We start from the raw sequence: 21801 nt of genomic DNA, 5'->3' as shown, positions 1-21801 counted from the left end.
TTTTATCATTTGTTATTCATCTTTGTTCCTATACGTCTAATCTCTCTTATCTTAGTGTAAATGAATGTATTAAAGATTTTATATCATATAAAAATATGATCAGATGATAATAATATTAATAAATAAGTGTAAACTTTAACTTAATGAAAAAACTATTGATTTAAATCTTGTTCGTATTAAAAATAAGGTACATATATCACACATTTGTATTTTGGTGAAAGATGTGAATATACAATGTTGTTTTGGTGAAAGACGTGAATATACAATATTATTGAAGGATGAAAAAACCTTATCACTTTTTCTTGGCAATGATATAGCGGATTAGAAAGAAAAGAAATTCCAAATTCTTGAACAGTTCCACAGTCACATTCTCGTCACATCCACAAATATGTAAACTCTCAAATACGCGGAATTGTTTCCTTACCATTTTTCCATCTCGTGTTCTTCCGTCATCCCCTTATCCAAAGCAGACTATAATTGTGCGTTTCAAAGTTGTGGAATGAAAGGATGAGATAAGATAGCAGCAAAGAAATGGATGAAAGAGTTTACATAAAATATTGAATGACACTGTTAAAATAGATAATGTTTGTAAGTTCTGGAACTGTGATGATATTTTGACACTATCATTATATTATTATAATGCGTATTTTACTTTTTGATCTCAGCCAAACTTTTTCTTAAGATAAAGTACAGAACAAAGGAGTAACAGAGATGAGTTCAGAATAGTAAAATACATATTGGAAAAATAACTAATGTATTTTGCCTTCTAATTATACTATACAAGTGAGAAGTGAGATGCAGGTTTTGTGAAATTGATGAGGTTAGAGTTTAGTTTGTAATAAAACAGAAAATGTATAATGATTGAACTGATATACCTGATCCAGGTATGGTATAAATGTCGTTTAGCAAAGAAAAGAATATGGCACCGAATTTTGGTCCTGAAACAATGACATAGTAAAAGATTAAAGAAGCTTAGGAGAAATATCTAAAACATTAATAAGACAATCTGAATCGAGTGGAAAGAAAGGGAGATTAAGGCAATGCTGGTTGGGATATGGCGGCTTCACATGTGGCAGGTTGTGGATGTTACAGTAATTGTGCACATGGTGGGTCACACCATGCTTTGTGACCATCTACTGTTTCTTAGTCATACACCTAATATGATGAAGCTAACAAGTGGGGTCAAACATAAACCCTTTGGAGCCTTATGGTCTGGTCCATGCCACACATCGAGACACCTATACGTGAGAGACCAATGAATTGAGTTATCAAAAACATGAATGAGTAACATGAGGACAGGGTTCCCCGGGGATGGGACTACTTTTCATTCTTGCTTCCAACCATTCACATTAATCATTATTGCTCATCATCCATAAATCAAACACAAGACATTGTTTTATTTACCATGCATGCTCTGCTCTGCTAAATAAGGAACTCTCACTGTGAGATTCACACACTCGCCTGTCTTAATTAACCAATTCGTTCAAACTTCAAAATCAGCCATCCACTATTCTACTTATTTCTAATTTTTCTCACTACATCTTATAAATACGTGTTACATGTTGTCTTCCTGTCACGTCAAAATGATCGTAGTACAGTTCATGATAGAGTAAATCAATTTAATTCATTTCTCTGCAGCTGAAGAAAACCCATATAAATCCCAACCTGAGCTTGCCAAGTTGCGATATGGCATTTTCTGCATACAAATGGTTAAAATTATTATCGAACCAGAACAACTGGTACTACTTGTTATTGCAGCAGAGGTTGAGATAATAATTATAATTGGCTGAATAATTCATTTTTTTATTGTATTTTTTATTTATTTCTTTTTTGAACTGGTATGGAACGAGGCTGAGCTGTCCGAGATTCGGTCTCTCTGATCGAGATGATCGAGATTCTACAGGCAGTTTAGCCGACTGACACATATAATCATTAATGTTCAAACCAAGGTCAGTGAAACTAAATTACCATTAAGAATTATGTAATGCAACCATAAGTGTGTGATCCATTTCACTAATCAGGTCCAATAAAATAAGTTTATTAAAATAATATAAATAGAACACATTTCAAAGAATAAGGTACGTCATTATTCCTGTATACACCTGAGTGTCGAACACCCTCTTTACTGACTTGAGTCGAAGGAGTAGCGTGAAGACCAGATGGATCACATCAAAATTCTAACAACCTACCCAAAGAAAAGAAGAAGATGAAACCTTCAACAGTTTTAGGTCTCATCTTCTTAACATGAACATTTTTCTTAATGTTAGTATTCCAATCTCCGAATGAAGTAGTTATTGTACTTGTTTATAATATTTGATAGATATTTTATTATTAAACTTAAAGTAATACATATAATATATAATATATTAAGAATATATTATTCCTAATTTAGTATAGTTTAATTTATATTAATATCTTATTATTTTTAATTTTGTACTTTTTAATCTGTGTTAATATTCGCTTAATGCATTTTATCCATAGAGGTCGATCGGTTAAGAAAAAACAAGGTATTCTTACACTACTACTTACACATAATAATATCTTATTTGATGTATCAATTGTTTTATCTTTCGACCATGGGTTAAATAAATAAAGAAATGCATTGAATAAGAACCTTACTTGCATTTTCTATACTCATTGACGTCTTTTTCTCAACATATAATAAAATTACTGAAGCAGTTTGTTTGAGGCAGCTTCATTTTTCTTTTTGTGTTGGTTACATCTTATTTTCTCTGTCTACTTCTTGTTTCACTCATAAAAGATTTTTGGATGGAAAGTGATTATATAGTGTTTCTTTAGGACACAGTGGCTAACAATACCCAAAAAGCTTTTCAGATAAGAGGATTCAACTTTTGAAATATAGCTGTTTTGAGACAAAATTATCAATCGTCCTCGCAGGTATGAAGATGGATGCCCCATTAGCAATTAATAAAAGAAAAATGTTCAGAACACGGTTTCATCATGAATACAAGATCCTGGTCATGTTTATTGTGATTTATTTTTTGGGTATACATAAGATGTCCCACATAATAAAGTATTCCTGAGATACACACTTACACAACCCAATAATGTCTGAAAGATCTTTGGATTATGTTCTGAATTCCACGAAGCTATTGGTTCAATAAATGTATTTGTCAGTGAAAAGATTATGACACCCAGTTTTTTTAAAGGCTTTTTGGTTAGTGTCAGGGATCATGTTTTCGATTCATATTTCAATATTCGGATTCAAATAGTTTTAATTTGGACATAAATTTATATATATTTAACTTTAATCTCTAATGTCAAATTAAACATGTATTTTATTATGTAACAAACTTGAACACTGGAAAGAGAACTTCGAACCCTTTAGTCCATTCTTCTTTACAAGATAATTTTACACCCAAAATTCACATGTTATATAACGACATATAAAAGAAAAACACATCACGTAAGTGAGTCTAATATTTTTTGGTAAATGAAAATAATGTTATTGGAAGTACTTTTTTTTTGTAAGAAACAAGTGGCATTGTTGCAGGAGGTATTAAATATCTTGACCTGATTTTTAATTTAAGAAAAAAGAACATGGAGTAGAATTTTCAAAGTGTTGTTTGATACCTAAAAGACATTAATGAATTTAAACATGTTGTGATTTTTTATTTTAGTGTCTGAAAATTTTTTCTTTATTTTTTTTTAACTAAAAATTATTATTTTAAAATTATTTTACACAAATACTGACACAGACATTGATATGGAGATAAATAACATCTAAAATGTAAGACACGAGTACACATATCTATATATTATATAATTATGAATTATTTAAATTGACAATAAAGATTTATGTGTACAAGTATGTTTTAGTTTTTTTTTAACTGAAAAATATTTGTTATGACTGGTTCAAAGGAATTTGTTTCTTAAAATCTAACAAATATTTTTTTGAATTGGACATTTTACTTTATACGACATACCATTACACCATTTAATAGAAGTATTTGAGCTTTATAACTTTCAAATGTAAAATATTATATAAAACTACATAATTACTTGTGTTAAATATATAAAATTAACTAAATATTTCAAATTATACATACAAATGTTGTAATTTAATGTTGTATCATATAAAACTTTTAACATATCTTTAAAATATGTTTTTTATTTTTTACTTTCATGATTTTTGTCAAATTTTAGAATTTTTTATACGTATAAAAGAAAATTATTGAAAAGTTTTTATTAATTTTTTTTACATGATAAATAAATTTTTGTTGTAGATTATAATATTAAAATATTTCTTACTTTGAAAATTTTATTACGTAAAAAAAAATTAGTAATTTATTTTAATAGTTTCCTTACTATATGTGATAATTGATAATTGATGTTTAAAGTTTTGACTAAAAATAAAAATTAATTTCGTGTAATAGTATATCAACTAAAAATTTATTTAACACTTGAAAAGTTAAATTAAAATCAAATTTAGACATTTAAAATAACTAAAAATAATAGTTTAAAATTTTACCAAAATAAAAAAATGGTAAAGAGATGAGAATCAAAACTAACATTTTATATTAAAAAGAAAGGAGAAGTATTACATATTTTTCCTAGACGCATGCAGCATTTGCATTTGATAATGGTGGTGGTTGCTGGCATTGTAATTTTAGAGAGACAATAACACTGGTAATGATGATGGAGAGAGATTAAATTAAGGCATAATGATGATTGATTTGGACTTTTGTGGTTATGATCTATCTGTAATAGTGTCTAAAGATAACTTTGAGTTGTGAAGACTAAAAAGTAGGTTACGAAGAGGTAGATGATTGATAGTCCAAATTCAAATGAGGAGTGGTTGGATGGAAAACAAAACAAAGAATCCACATTAGGAAGGTAAGTGCCATGTGGGTTGCCATGTGAACACCATTCAACTTTTCAACACTTCCAACCAATACTTAAACATAACTCCAACCATGTGACAAATCATTCACTCATCATCATCATCAACTCTGCACCATATACATATTCTGAACAAATTTTCTATAAGAATTTAAGAAAAGTAGATATTTTTTCCATAAACTAAAATTTGTTTATATGTAAGATAAATTATTAAGAACTTTTTTCATAAATATATATATATATATATGTTTTATAAGTACAAGGCAAACATAAATAATGAGGCTTAAGAGTTGACGGGTGAGATTCTTTTTGTTTTCACCTTTTGCATTTTGCATGAAGGATTAGATTCACATTATTGTTGTAATATTATATGGGACAACAAAGTTGACAGCAGTGCATAGAAACAAAAAGTATTATAAGAAAAATGTGGTTGGATTTTGAAAAGGAATATAATGGTATTAGGTGGATGAATGCGGCAGAAGCATAGCCGCAGAAAGTTAAAATGAAACGACAAATGAAGGAGTTGAATGGATAATATAACAAGTGTTTAAATTCTCCTCCAATGTTTCTTAAGTTTACCATCCAATGTTTCTTAAGTTTACCATCCTTACGAAACTTAGACACTTTTCTTAAATGGCGTGTCGGTGTCGGATACTCGTATTGGACATCGACACTTGTATGACATTTGTAGGACAATATCCGTGAAGTGTCCAATTCAAAAAGTATTTGTTAGATTTCTGACAATTTTAGTACGGTTCTAACACAATTTTATAAAGAAAAAATACATTAATTTTCTAAAAACTCAAACTTATTATATAAATTTTTATTATGATTATAAAAATAAGAAACAAATACTTTTGAACCAGTCATGAAAAACATCTTTTTGCTTTAAAAAATAATCTAGAACATACTTGTGTACATAAATCTTTATTGTTAATTTATATAATTTATAATTATATAATATATATATATATCTGTGTCCCTGTGTCCTACATTTTAAAGATTATACTTATCTCTGTGTCCATGTTCGTGTCATATCAGTGTCTGTGTCAGTGTCTGTACTACATAGACCATACCTCATACCACTTTTAATACATGAACACCACAATAACATGTCCAACTAGGTATGAACTCTAAATATGTTCACTCCCTCCATAAGCTTTGAATATGTTCTTCAATGGGAGAAATTGAAAGTTACACCTCTCATATCTAAAAAGAAGAAGAAACTTTACACATGTTCATATGAGAATATACCGAAAAGATTCAATTCCTATAAGTTAGATTAAACTTATATAAAAGATCATGAATCACCTTCAAGGATTTTATTATGAGTTTACTACTAGATCATAACATGTTTATTTCACCAACCATCTTTTGTATAAGGATTTGAATATTCCTAAAATATTTATTTAGTTTTATCACTACAAGAAAATTATGAAATAGAAACCAATTTTTAGAGACCAAAATAATTAGTTGCAATAGTAACTACATTAGATACCATTTTGGAAACTAAAACAAAAATTGGTTTCTAAATTAGTTTCTATTATTTTCTATTATTGTTAAATAGTTTCTAAATTGGTCTCTAATTAGCAACCAAGGTTTTAGAGACTAAATTTAGAAACTAAATAATTGGTAGATAAAACATTGGTGGCTAATTAGATACCAATTTAGAAACTAGTTAACAATAATAGAAAATAATAGAAACTAATTTAGAAACCAATTTTTATTTCAGTTTATAAAATGGTCTCTAATTTAGTTACTATTGCAACTAATTATTTTGGTTTCTAAAAATTGGTTTCTATTTCATGATTTTCTTGTAGTGTATTCATTCTTTGTTCATAAAAAAATATTTATCTCTACCAACCATCTCAATACTTTTACTAATCCTAATTGTTAAATTTTATTATGATGGAACATGTTTGACTCCATTTGAATCGGTTATCAAGATAAATTATTGGTTTTCATATTATTAAAATTTTCTTATGAGATATACTGAAAGATTTAACACCAATAATTTATAAATACTACTTTTGTTTCCAAATTTTACGGTTTAGTATTTGTGGTCATCAACCCTATGTTTTGGATAAATGAAAATGACACACTAGCCTTTAAGTTTGTGTGTGGACCTAAGAGTAATAAGGAACTTATAGTTTCTATCCCTTTGGAAGGACAATGATAACTTTTTTCACTTTTTGATAATATTAGTGCAGAAAAGCAAAACGAATGCGGCTATTTTACATTTATAAGGGTGACTATATAACCGCATTTGATGAGCACGCAGTTATAAATGAAAGAGATAAGAAGACAACTATATATATAGCCGCATTTACGAGAAACGTTTAGGGTTTCTTTTTTTTTTCTCGCTCTTGATTGGGTTTCTAATCAAAGTTCTTAACTTTGATCATTATTTTAGCATTTCTTTTGATCTCTTGGTGCATATTATACATCTTCCTATTTCATCCCAATGGAAGTCCAAAAAACGCAAATAAAAATTCTCCAATGAAACGTAAATATATGACGAAACAAGACGGCAACAACGACGAGGAAGACACAATAGAAAGCGCAAACAAAAACCTTCCCAAGCATGACCTTAGCAATGAAAACACAAGAGAACCACAAAACATACAAAAATCAATGGTGAAGAAGAAGAGAGGAAGATAATGCTTACCGATGACACGAAGGCAATGCAAAAAAAAAGAGTAAGAGAAGAGAAAGCACATAAGAGAAACGAAGCGCGAGAGAAACGAGAATATCAAAACGTAAGTGACGCGTTTCTGAATTAGGGTTAAAAAGACGGTTAAGCCACATTCGTAAATCAAGAGTTTGGATTTACAAGAACAGATATTTACAATAACAAATATATATATATATATAAGATTTGAATTTTTTTAATCTATAACCTTAAAATAATAAATATATGGTTGATCTTACACATCTTTACCTAACATGAAACTTTCACTTCACCTTCAATTCTTAAAATGAAATAAAAGTGAAAAAATAAATAAAAACGTGAACAACCTACGTTAATTAGATTCTATAAAAACAAAAACTTATGAATTAAGAAAACTTAAAGTTGAATATTTTACTTTTAAAATTAATCAAATAATTATATATTGACATTAATTATTGTGATGAAGTCAAAATAACATAAATAGATTTTTATTATTTAACAATTTCCATTATATTTATTAGATATGGCTAAATAAAAATAATAGTTATATACAACAAATGTGTAAAAATATTATTTTTATTTCAAAATAAATATATTAAATAAGATAAAAGTATGGGGTGAATTGGAAAGTAAAGTAGTTACACTCACGGATCGAACACATGAATCAATTAACTCTATTATTTAAACACAGATTAGTTGTCTCTAAAATAGAATTACTTTTATATATATTATACTATAAAGAGAATGATAGTTGGGCTTGTGTGACTAGAGTTTTCGAAATTAATTATATTGAAACACTGTGATCTAACTCTTTGTTGAAGTCTAAGTATTTGTTGTAAAATAATTAATAAGGAGAAATTATGCATGCAATAGTATAAAATATTGAAGAACACTAAAAAAATAGAAAGAAGGACTAAGAAGTTAGTAAAAATGCAATAGAAGATGATTATATATATATATAGATGGTATTAAGTGTTAAGGGTAGCCACCTCTTTGTCCCACTTATTTTACATTTTGGGTTTGAATAGAATTAAAATATTAAATGCTAGAAAAGGGCAGAGCAAAGGTCCCTCCGACCAGCCTTGTCACATTTTCCACTGCCCATGCCCCTTAGAACATGGAGCAAATTATGGCATTTCTCCATCTTAAACACCCTCTCTCACACATAAACTCAAACACCATAAAGCCCCTCATTCCAACACAACACCCACTTCCTACTTCCTATTCCTATTCCTACTCCTTCAACAACAAAACCATCCTACACACTAGTAAATAAACAACACCTCCTCAATCATTGTGCTCCATTCCCTTCTTGCATGTCTTAAGGAGAAAGAAAGATTCTCATCCTTACAAAAAACAACAAGTTTGAAAACAGTTATTATAAAGAGATGGAGATTGAGTCTGTGAAGTGCGAGTGTTGTGGGTTGAAGGAGGATTGCACCCAAGACTACATCAGCGAAGTAAAGTCCAAGTTTGATGGAAAATGGTTATGTGGGTTGTGCTCAGAAGCAGTGAGAGATGAGGTGAGCTATGGAGGGAAAAAGACATCATCTGCTATGGATGAAGCTGTGAAGGCTCACATGTCATTCTGCCGTAAGTTCAAATCAAACCCTGCAGTTAGAGTGGCAGATGGGATGAGACAGATGCTGAGGAGAAGGTCTGGTGACTTGTCACAATCTCCATCTTCATCAAAGAAGTATACAAGGTCAACAACCAGCACTTCTCAAGTGGGAGATTCTTCCAGTTTCCGTTTGTACTGATGCAAGGTGGGAACAGGGCAGAGGCAGAGGAGACTCTGCTTTTGTGGGAATAAAAGTTTTTAGGTTTAGCTATGGGATAACTTCTTTCTTCTTGTCATGTACAGGAAGTGTTGTTTCAGATTAAGGGTCTTTTCTTCTGCTTTCTTTTTTTTTCTCCAATTGATCTCTAGTTTGTAGTTTAATATTCCTAATCCTCTTTGCCATCTCTTTGTTTACATCATTGGCAAAATAGTAACCTAGTTTCAAGAAAAATAAAAAAAGATGACCTCAAACTTTAATCTCCTCCAAAACTTCGACTCGTTTATGCGTATAAATGTACAAACCAAAAACCTGTTTTGATGATTCTGAGTAGACTGAGAGGTAAAATAGTGTTTTGGGTACTACCAAACTTCTTTGATTAATTATCAGCACGAGTATTTTTAGGACTTGATTGTTATGAAAAAGTGGAAGGTTGGATTTTTCTTAAGCCTCATATCTTCCACTCATATGGGTCTAATGGATATATTTTGTGTGAATTCGGGTATTCAAAATTATTTGAAATGTTAACTAAATTTTAAAGTTGAGATGAATGGAACAATTAAGGATTAGATTGGATAAGTTTCGTAAGAGAACAAGAATTCAAGACATTTCATGAAAGTTAATTAAATCTTTATAGGATTCAGCAATCATTAAGAGAAAAGGTAGAATGAAGTATATTTCTTTAAACTTCACAAGGACATGTTTTTTTTCACAGATTTATGTCATCATATTTCTCGTAGTATCAATATTTCTTTCTTTTCTATCTATATCTTCATCTCCATCTTCCTCTAGATGCCTAATAAGATATTAACATCACAGCATCATTTTCCTTAAACTTAACATCTCCATATTTTTTCTGTGCTCATTTTTCTTGTCAGAAGATACTACATAACCTACTTTGCAAGTCAAGCAATATGATGATACATTGACATTGCCCTGAAGGAAATAAATTGTTAGGTTTAAGATACAATTTTAGAGCACTCTATTCACCCTAGTGCCTAGATATTTGTCATGTTTTACGCAGTCTCAAACAATCAATAATACCCTAAGAAAAAATGAGAACGCAGGATATAAGACAGTAGCAGAAGATGTTATTCAATGGTGGTAGCTAATATGACGTAGCTATAATCTTTTCCTCTTTTGTTTTTCTTCTCTGAACTTGGGTATGTGGTTATGATAGTTTTCTTGAGGTTGAGGTAATCGCAGTATTAAAGTTTCAGCAGATGAAGGACCATCAAGTAGCTATGACACTCAATTGGTTGTGGTTAAATATGGCGTATCAATAAATAATGTTCATTATGGCACTTGATTATAATTAGCTTAGGTGTGTTGAATTATGAAATCTTCGTTAGTGTGTTGCCAGCCATTAGAGATGATTTTCAAAATCTCTCGTGTGTGCATTCAATAATATTCCTTTGATGACTATTTTGTTATGATTTGTTAGTTAATTCCATGAAAATCTCTTTTTAGTGTTCATCTGGAGCCTTCTTCCTATGTAAATGCTCAATCAATTACCTACATCTACAAAATAATTAATTATTGCATATAGGCTAGTTACCTAGATGCAAATTCGGAAACGCATCATAACTCATAATTGTCATTATTTATAAGTGGAAATTGAGAATGTATTCTTATTTTTTGTTTATATATTTATATTTATATTTTATTAAAATAAAAATTAAATAATAAGAAGGGATAATAATTAAACCAAATAATAATAACAAGGTATAACAACAAAATCAAATAATAAGAAAAAATAAAAGTTATACTTTTAAAAGAGATGAAGATATGGAAAAAAAAATTGTTTCACATTTCTCATAAAAACTGTTTTATCTTTAATAAAATGTTTTGTTTCTCGTTTGACAAACTACTTCACATTTAAAATTTAAAATTAATAACTATTTTTTACGAAATTACAGAATATTAGTTTAAAAAATTAAAAATAAAGAAAACAGTTTTTAATTAATTATAATAATAATTAATTATTTAATAAATACTTAAAAATAAGAAATAACTGAAATATTCAAAATAAACAATAAAATAAACTATTAATAAGAACAAAATAGGAAGAAATTTGGATACACGTGGAATCTCTTTTATATATAGGTATATTTAATTTATATACAATTATTTGAAATATCTTATATTTCTAAGTTTTAATTAACTCCTTTTCATATAGTTTTGAATAAATTATCTGTAAGTTTGAATTTTATTTTTATTTTCTTTTGTAATTGAACTTTGTTATATGTACATATATAGTTTTGAAGGTATCGGTTGAAAGATTAAATTTGGAAAAGAGCTTAAAACTTTGAAGGGCATTAAAATATAGAGAATGAAGTAAGTTGAGTTTAAGCAGACAAATATTACACTGCAGAAGCCAATGCCTTAGTAACGATAAAGAACTTTCTGTGAGGACTTAATCAAACAACTCATTTATGTGTAATTTAAGTTAAATTTGAAAAGAAATAAATATTTTTTTTATGAGCACTTAAAAATGATTTATTTTTAGATAATTATAGCAAACCTATCAAAAATTCGTAATGGGAAATATTTAATGTCTAGAAAAAGTAAATTTATAACTCTCTTTTTTTGCATACTTTCACACAAAGAGCTCCTTTTTTTTCAAATTAATTCTTCCTCGTGGCTATAAGTAGCCAAAATTTTCCTTTTTATATACTTTTTTCTATTGAATTAATGATTTTAAGATACTGTATTTCTTTTTTGTTAATGCTTATGAGTTTTAACTGGAAATTTAGATAATTATATAATTTTATAATTCTAGTTTTAATTAAAAAAAATTGAAATGAAGTAGACAACCAATTGTTTTTTACTAGTATAAAATAAAAGAAGATTAATAATGGATCATCTTTTTCTTAAAATAAGAACTTTAGGTACAATAATTCAATGAATTGACTACGAAACTAAAATATTTAAATCCACTTGCTTAAAGGATTACAACTTTTAATAATTTTATGGGTGATAATAATAAAATTTTGATTGAATAGAAAAAATGTTAATTACACATTAGAAAGTTTAACAAATATAAATTGAAATGATGTCTTCATTCAATTTGTGTTCCCTCTCCTGCATATAATAACGATCTTGAAGTTTTTTTACCTCAAATTCTCGTATTCTAAAAAAATATTTTATATATACTTAGTTACTGCATAAATTTCTCTAAATACAATCTTAGTGACTACTTTATTACTAGTTACAAATTTGAATCTTGGTAAAAATTCGTAGTTCTTCGATCTTTCATGCGACAAAAATGAAATGATTGATTTTCCATTTTTTCTCAAAGAATAAGTTATAATGTGAACAATTCTTAATGACCTCATATTTTGTTGCTTAGTGGTTCATTTAGATTTTTCGTGTAAAAACAGTTACAATCATTCAATAGAAAATTAATAATTAAAATTTAATAATATATAAACATATTTATATAATATGAAAATCAAAGTATGATATATTGAATTTGATTTAGCAATCATTTCTATAGTTTATTCCTTAAAAGTACATCCCTCACTTTAAAGGGTAAATGATTTTTATTTATTTATCGTATCAATTGATATATTAAGTGGTTGTCACTTTTTTTAGTTTTCCACCTCTATATGTTAAAATTTAAAAAACACTATAATTTTAGTTAGCTAACTAGATGGTTAAGAAAGAAAACAATTTAATCCTCTTAAAATATTATGGAGGGGCTTAAGCAATAAGTAAAAATTTTACCATAAACTTTTAAATTAACTAGAAAGGGCGATTCATAAAGCTAAGGTCAATAATAAGATTACCGAAAATCATGTTACTAAGATAGTGTGGTCAATTCAATCTATTAATAAAATTTTGATTAGGTTTTGTTTGCATGCACTCCTCAAATCAATGATTTGGATGTACAAATTGAGTTTCATCCCACTTCAACACATATTTGCCTAATACAGTTCAAATATGTTTAATTAACTCTCTTTTTTAAATTTACTTTTTGATAAAAACAAAGATAAGTCACTTTAAATCACTTCACTTTTGACTAAAGTGTAAAAACTAAGTTGAACGAAAACCATTTTGTAAAATATAATCTAAAGTCTTTATAATGATTTTCAAACTGATCATTGGTCAACTATTTGTAAGAACTGTCATGAGCAATGTCTTCATAAGTCTTTTTTTTTTGTTCTGTTGTTACTGAACCCGTAGCACACCCATCATTTATTTTGGATTATCTATTTTAAAATTATATATATATTAATTAGATTGCTTTATCTAAAATAAGAAAAATATGTTCGTAATCAATTATTTCAGAATTTATGAGTTATCACTAGAAAGTATGGAGACAAGTAAAGAAAAAGTTTGTCTTTTTAGTTTCTTTTAATAGCCACGTTTCTTGAATTTATAGATATTCTTGTCTTCTAATGTAATATTATTTTATCTTTTTTCATCTTTCTATTAGTGGAGAGATATAAAAGTGTTTTATATTTCTTTTCTCATTTGCTTTTATTTGTCGAAGTTTTATATTTTCTCTTTTTTTCTCACCAAAGCAGGGAGAGAGATATAGTGTATATCTGGAGGAACATCAACAAAATTAGTTTTAAATGAAATTAATTTTGAAGTAATATGATTTATATGTGAATGTTGTTATTATAAAACAATTTAATTACAAAATAGAGTGCAAATCCTTTTATTGAATAGAAAAAATATTTAAATTTAATTCAATTTACAATTAATTCTACAACATGGAGCTAAAAATCATGTTAATGCATATGTTAATATAATTTTAGAGAATCCAATGTGAAACAAAAATGGTATAAGAATCATAGATTTCCCAATAGTGGAGGATATAGCATTATGTAATTTATGTCTGAGAAGGCAGAAGAAGCATTGCATTGAAAAAACTTTGGAACTCATTCATTGCTCAATCTATTGGAAAAGTGAGATTTCACAACGCAGGTTTCGTATTTTCGTTCTTTTATACTCAACTTTCCCTTCAATTGAAGCATGTTGAAATTTTCAAAAGAGCCCTCCTTCAATTTCCGTACATGAAGAAAATCACAAGTTTTATCATATGTATAAATTTTGTGTTTTTTTCAGAAAAAGTATATTATATAATAATAATTTTTAATTTTTAAGAAACAATTAATTTTTTTATTAAGTATATAATAGTAATTAGTGTTTTTATTTATTTTTAAAAAAATATATATACTTTTTTACTTGAAGAAATAATTTTATTGTAACTATAGTTAATCTGATAAGTATTAATCAAATTTATTTTATTTATTTGTTTTTATTTAAAATATTGTTATATTGAGTTTATTTTTTATAATTTTTATTGTATGAAAATTTTATATGAAATTATATAATAAAATGTTAATTAGTTCAATTTATAATGTTAATTTTTTTAAGTTAAATTATATAATAAATTAAAAAGTAATCAAACAAATACTAAAAATATATGTATAACATTTAAATAAATATTTAATGTTGAAAAAAATGAATTTTATACATCAATAATATTGATTGAGAAAAAATAAAATATATATTTTCATTTAAATTAAAAAAAAAACTATCTTAAAAATTGATTTAAAACTCGTTATTGGAATGATATTAACTAACATTCTTCATATTAAGTTTTACCGTCTATAGAATTAGAATGTGTATAAATATACTTTAACTAATATTAGTTATTAACAAAAATCTTCACATGATCTAATTAATAACAAACTTCAAACTACTTTATTTACTTTATAAAGTATGAGTTTTATATTTAGAAATCAGGTTAACTTCTTTTTTTAGGATTTGTAATGAGTGTTTCTTTCCTGACTTCATAAATGAATTTTAAACCTAATTTAATTTCATAAAATTAAGTTTATAAGGTGAGGTTTGCTTTTATTTCACATCTTCATCATACTAAAACTACCAACTCGTGCATGAGACTATATATGAGACTATATATTATGGTAATTCTATAACGATTTATAAATTCTAAATTATTTATTTTATCGACAATAAAAAATGAATAATTATGAATAACTTTATACATGAACTTAACCATAATTTTTATCACTAGACTTACTCTCATACCTGTTTATACAAATTATAAATGACTATGATATCATATTAAAAAGATAAACTTTAAATTTAACTCAACATTATAAAACTGATTTATAAAGCAAAATTAGTTTCTCATACCATTATTTTGAATCTAATTGTACCTCTACTCTACTCTTACATAAGCCACAAAATGTTTCCAAACAATCCCTCCCTCCAAGGTAATTCTTGGGAATATTTATGTGGTTGGAAAACTGGCCACCTTAAGTTTTTATGATGTTTGCTTCTTTTTTTAAGCCCTGCTTAAGGGGGAAAGTATCAATTTATTTCATTAATGACCATTAGATCCTATCTTCATCTCATTAATTGTTTTAACTTTAATCTAGTATAATTACTAGAATCTTCGAGTATACTTTTGGTCTAGCAAGCTATTTTGCAAACTTTTGACTTGGAAATCATATGGCGGAATATAAATATTTTAGGTACCTCTTACCTACTAATTTGTTGCACACCAAGTTGAGTAATGTGTTTAGTTCTGTTGTTGGTGTGCTTTTCAAAGTAGTTAAATGTGAAAAAAATAATTTGGTGGAATAGCATTGAATATGGCTTTTAATGGGATGCTTCGATTTTGGTGAGAGACAACAAAAATGAGTTAATTCATTCTGGAAGCCAGCTGCTTCTAAATGATGCTGAATTGCAACTTCACAGGCTGCTTCAACATGTGTGTTACTACTCCCACAGCAATGAATTTTTACTAATAAAAATTCTAAATCCACTCTTATTCTAATTTTTTCAATGAAGTATTGATTTTGTTTACTTTCTAATTTATCTTTAAATTAATTACAATATTAATCACCAAAACATTATATTTGAGTAAAAGATTATATATTTTTTAGAAAAAATAATAATTAATTATTGTATTGACTAAATAAGATATATTTTATACATTATCATATTATTGATATATAAATAATTTTTAATATTAATAAAAATTTATAAATTAGTTTAAAATACTTTAGAAAAAATAATAATTAATTATTGTATTGACTAAATTAGATATATTTTATAGATTAACATATTTTTGATATATAAAATAGTTTTTAATATTAAAAAAAATTATAAATTAATTTTTAATATTAATAAAAAGTTATAAATTAAATTTTAATATTAATTACTATATTAACTAAATTAGATAATATTTTATACATTAAAAAATTATTAATATATAATTAATTTTTATTATTAATAAAAATTTATAAATTAGTTAATATTGATAGCTAATTAACTAATAATGTTAAACTTTAAAATCTAAAATATTTGGTAACTAAACTTTTGGTAATTAATTAGATATCAATTTATAAACTAATTTATAATTTTTTATTAATAATAAAAATTAATTTATATATTAATAATTTTTTAGTGTATAAAATAGTATGTAACTTAGTTAATATTGTTGGAAATCCCACATCGACTAGAGATTATAGCCTTTCATTGTATATAAGTGGGTGCAAATCTCACTCCATAAGTCAGTTTTATGGGTTAAGTTAGGCCTAAAGTCCACTTTGTAATAAATATAGTAGTTAATTATTTTTTATTTAATGGTTATTTTTAGTGATTCTTAACATGTGTAAAAAATCTATAAAAAAATAAGTAGTGTTGTAGTTTTGAGAAGGAGTATTTAAGGGAATTCAATGTCAATGAGTTTTTTCTTATATACTTTGTTCGCTTATTTTGAAATTCATCTCAAGAAGATTTTTTATCATATTTGAATTGTACCAGTTTGTTAGTTATTGTGAGAGGAATTTAAAAAAATCCATTCTAATAAATCATGAACAAACCATATAAAATACTAAAACATCAATTATAATTCAAAATTTTAAAATAATAAGGACGTAAAAAAATGTAACTCTTTCTCTTTTACTTCTATTGATAATAAATTTTATTTTAAAAGATAGACTCTAATTTGATTATAATTCTCAGTGTAATGGTTTAACTGTTTCAATATAAATTAACATGATACTTGGAATAAAATCCTCATATCATTCTATGTAGTTATTTTTAGTTGATGACATTATTAATTAAATCCGTTAAAGTATTTTGATTTGTAAATAATAACTAAATCTGAACTAATCGAATACAACTAATAATATAACTGCAAAATAAAAAAAGTATGTATTGAAGATCTTGCAAGTAAAACGTCTGATTTAATCTTGAGTAAATAAAATTTGTTGCAAAGTTAAAATAAATACGATGAAGTAATCGTAAAATAATGACCTGATAATAAAAAAATTGTAAACGAACCTTAGTCGTTGTTCCAGCTATATTTTTTTTATGCCAAATGAAAATAAATAAATATTAACATGATATGAACAAAATACTATAACAATAAAAAGTATTAATTAGTGAAGTATACATTAAAACAAATATTATTTTAACATTTATCAGAATGAATGGTTCAGATATGATATATATGAAGTTGAATTAAATTTAAAGTTTATTTTTAATAATTATATATATATATATATATAATATTTTATAATTTTATTTTAAAATAAATGTATTTAAAAAATAAACAAACACTTCGAATATATATATATATATATATATATATATATATATATATATAATCAAAGAGTAATTTAATTATGCATATTTTAAATAAGTATGCGTTTTTAATATATCGTAATTATTTTTAAGTACACATTAAAAAAATTCAATCTATCATGTCTTTTTCTTTTTATGATTACTAATATATCAATTCAAAAATAAAACAATAAGATTCTAAAAAGAAAAAAAAAAATCAAAACTTATCAAAAATAATATATTTACCAATAACTATTATAATTAAATACAAAATCATAATACCAAAATATAATATTTTATATTCAAACTTATATTTAAAATTGAGGTTTGTCAACTAAAATAAGTAAATAAATTTTGTTTATAATTTCATTCTTTAATACCTGTGGAATTGAAATGGGAGGATTCTAAATGTTAAATTTATTAAAGAGAAAGTTAATTTATCATATGCTTGAAGTCTTCATTAAATTTGTTGTAGATTGCATAGAAATATAAAGATACTTAGTTGAGATATTTTGTATTGAGGAGTGTAAGTCGATTTAAATGTACTTTGTTCGTTTATGAAAAACAAAATTAACAATTATGTGTAATATTGTTTAACTATCATAATACACGCATAATGCATCACACCAAATGTAGACCACATGCTTTCAAGTATTTCAATTTATAAGAGATTTTATAAACGGTTTATATTATTCATTGTTTCTTAGTCTTCTAAGAGATAAAAAAAAATGAAATAACTAATAAAATATCATTGTGTCAAAAGACAATATTTCCAAACAATATTAGAATTACAATTTGATATCACAATCAACATGCAACAAAATATCCTTCAAATGTCAAACGACTTTGAATGTTCTTTTCCAATGTTGATCATTTGATTGTTCCATGAATTACACAAGTATATGACTACAATTAAACAATTGAGAATAAATAATATTAATATTTGATTTTGTTTAAGAGGAGTCTGGTCACCTTAGCTTCCAATAGTCCAACTTAAAAAAGTACACATTTGACATAAAAAAAATATCATGAGTTTTGTGCAACTTCAATTCCTAAAAAGAATCTAAGTTTTTCCAAATCTTTCATGTGAAAACATTGATTAAAAATGATCTTTTAAGTTTTTTACATAACTACTACTCATTAATAGAGATAATAAGATCATTAACATTAATATATCCGTATCAGATTTGTTTGTTTCAAGAAATCAGTAATCATCCCTTAACACTTCCATTGAAATTATATTTAATAACCCATTTTCTTCCAATTTATTAGTGAATTAGGAAAAAAAAAATCAAAATTATCTTGTCCACTTCAATTTAGAAACATTTAAGTGGATTTTTTTTCTTATATTCTCATCAACTTCTTTATTCCTATTCAATAAAGAGCTTTTTACTCGTACTTGAATTCCTAATGCAAATGCATACTTCACAAATAAATGCAGTAATTTTTTTTAAAAAAAGTTATAAATTTATCAAATCTATACCCACAATATTTAAGAAGAAAATATTTACTGATAATTGTTATAATTTTGTGTAGAATAATAATAATAATAATAATAAAAAAAATATATATCAATAGTTTTTTTTATCAAAAATATGAAGCTTGCTAATTAAAATAAGAAAAAAAAATCATATTTACAATTTCAATCTCCAAAATCATATTTACATCATATACTTATTTAGAAATTAAAGAAATAATGATATACGATTTTTTTTTATTCAATAAAAGATATTATTATACATGTTACTATATAATGAAAGTGTAAAAGAGAGAGAAAATTTAACAAGAAAATAATATTGTTTTACTAACTTTTTAGAAAGACGGACTCAGAATATTTAATTTTTGAAATTTGAAAACACCTTAACAACTAAAATAAAATAAAATCCTAAAAAACGAACATGACCGTTGGGATTCAAATTCAAAGTGGGGCCTGAAACCCACGTTCGAAGGTGTTATAGGAAAAATAAAAACTGAAAAATAAAAACAAACAATCTGTGTTGGGAGAAGGAAGAAACCATGGGAACCGTTTTTGTGCAATCAAAATCAAAATCATGGGAAGAAGATAACCGTGACAGCAGCTGCTACTTTCCCGGTTGCAAGAAAGATGCCAATTGCAATTGCGAAATGTGTTTGGCCAGCATCAATGCCACCCTCGATCTCATGCCCACAAGCGTCCACAAAAGCACCCTCACCAAGCTCTCTAAACCTAACAACAACAACAACAACAACGTTCTCTGCACCCCTATCTCCTTCGATGCCTCCGTTCTGTCCACTCCCCGATCCAGTTCGTTTCAGCTCTCATCGTCCACTCCTCTCTCCAAATCAAGTGCCAGATCAGACTCCAGCCACGAAATCGAGAAGCAGAGCATGAGACAACAAACCTCTGCTTTCAGTTTCTTCAGGTTGCTTCTCTTTTTTGTATTCCTTTTATCTGCGGACCTTGTTTTCTCCTCGGTGGTATCTGGGGTTTTCAAGCCTGCTTTGTCGCCGCACGTGATCAAAAGGGTCGGTGAGAAATGTAGCCGAGTGCGTGATTTGAATGAAAAGCTGAGGCTTTTGCACAAAGAGTTAGCAGGTGTTGTTGTTGGGCAAGTTTCAAATTGCAGTTTTACCGATACCTCGTGGGAAATCAGCCAGGTATTTATTATTACTCTTTAAAAGAAAGCTTTTTTATTCTGTTTTTGTTGATTATTGGGTAAAATTTGGTCCTCGTATTATGAACTAGCGTTTTTAAAATGTAGAAACTACAGCTAATTTTTACTAAATAACCTAAAGCACATTTTACACTACATTTTTTCGCTGTTAATAAGGCAGTGTTGCTTACAAAAAACAACTAATATTTTGTATAGGATGGTCTGCTGTTGAATTCTAGGTGTACATTGTACAAATCTGCAATAGAAAAGGTGACAATCTGGGGATGGCCTTTGCAAACAGCAGGATTGCTCACAAATGGGTTCTCTTCTCGAACATTCACTCTCTTATCAGGAAGAATCACTGAGGTGAATTCTCTGCAATGTCTTGTTTTTTTAATCAGCATCCGCAGTTCGGATGACTAGGATTGATTGATTGTTGTTGACTAACTCTGAGTCGTTATCAATCTGTTTATAAAGTGGAATGGTGGACAAGGAGGCTACTTGATTCGGAAGCGCAATACTTCATGGGTGCAACCAAAATGGGGTGCTTCAGCAGTGCAATTAGACCCCAACAGTTGGGTTCTTGAATATCAAAGGAGCTCTATTATTGATGGTACAAGGCTGTATTCTGCAGCATGGGAGTTCCTCAAGTTTTGGTTTTCAAGAATTGTTGGCAGACTGAAGAAAGATTTCTGGCTATCTGTCGCATTGGAAGATAACAACTACAATGGATTCAGTGCAAACAAAGGGGCTCAAATCCCAACTTGACTGAAGAGTAGATTTTGGAATTATGGCTCTTTAATCATCAGCATAGTCCTGCCCTCATCTCTTGTGAGGAGCTCTATTTTCTTTAGTTCAAGTCTGGTGTGTATTTTTACCTTTTAATTTTGAATATTCATTTGTATATGTTTTGACTATCCCAATTTACCCTGCAATGCTATACATTTGAATACAAGAGTATTTTAGGACAAATGCAAATGGAAAAGGTTGGACTTGGACATTTGAGAACAAGTAAGAACATCAAAGTTGTTATGAGGTGCACCTTCGCTCCGACTGGTCCCTGCTCCCTGTGATTTTAGCTTATAACTTCACCTTTCCAGAACTGAAATCTAACATCCATTTCTTTGGTGTCTTTACATCAACCTCCTCGGTCGAAATTGGATTCTTTCATTTGGTTTCCCTCTTTATGCACACACTACTGCAATGCCTGGCATTGCTCTTTCGCTTAACTCTTAAT

At 27.3% G+C, this 21801-nt stretch overlaps 2 protein-coding genes across 3 annotated transcripts; both read left to right on the top strand.

Moving 5' to 3' along the window:
* The first annotated feature begins 8528 nt into the window (after positions 1–8528).
* On the top strand, positions 8529–9438 carry LOC137828640 (uncharacterized). Its single transcript, XM_068635295.2, has one exon. It carries the CDS (start codon positions 8923–8925, stop codon positions 9292–9294), a length of 372 nt encoding a protein of 123 aa, XP_068491396.1. The 5' UTR covers positions 8529–8922; the 3' UTR covers positions 9295–9438.
* A 10441-nt stretch (positions 9439–19879) lies between these two features.
* LOC137828973 (C-8 sterol isomerase) lies at positions 19880–21572 on the top strand. 2 transcript variants are annotated; one of them, XM_068635760.2, is made up of 3 exons: positions 19880–20568; positions 20781–20930; positions 21042–21572. In XM_068635760.2, the coding sequence occupies exons 1-3, from the start codon at positions 19948–19950 to the stop codon at positions 21330–21332; spliced, it is 1062 nt and encodes a 353-aa protein (XP_068491861.1). In that variant the 5' UTR covers positions 19880–19947; the 3' UTR covers positions 21333–21572. The 2 variants fall into 2 exon arrangements, with proteins under 2 accessions (XP_068491861.1, XP_090160347.1); XM_090304221.1 differs by having other exon boundaries at positions 19883–20568; positions 20804–20930.
* Positions 21573–21801: the final 229 nt, after the last annotated feature.

Source organism: Phaseolus vulgaris, chromosome 7, assembly GCF_051622355.1.
Source record: "Phaseolus vulgaris cultivar YP4 chromosome 7, ASM5162235v1, whole genome shotgun sequence".
Taxonomy (NCBI): Eukaryota; Viridiplantae; Streptophyta; class Magnoliopsida; order Fabales; family Fabaceae; genus Phaseolus; species Phaseolus vulgaris.
This window is presented reverse-complemented; position numbering and strand designations above follow the sequence as displayed.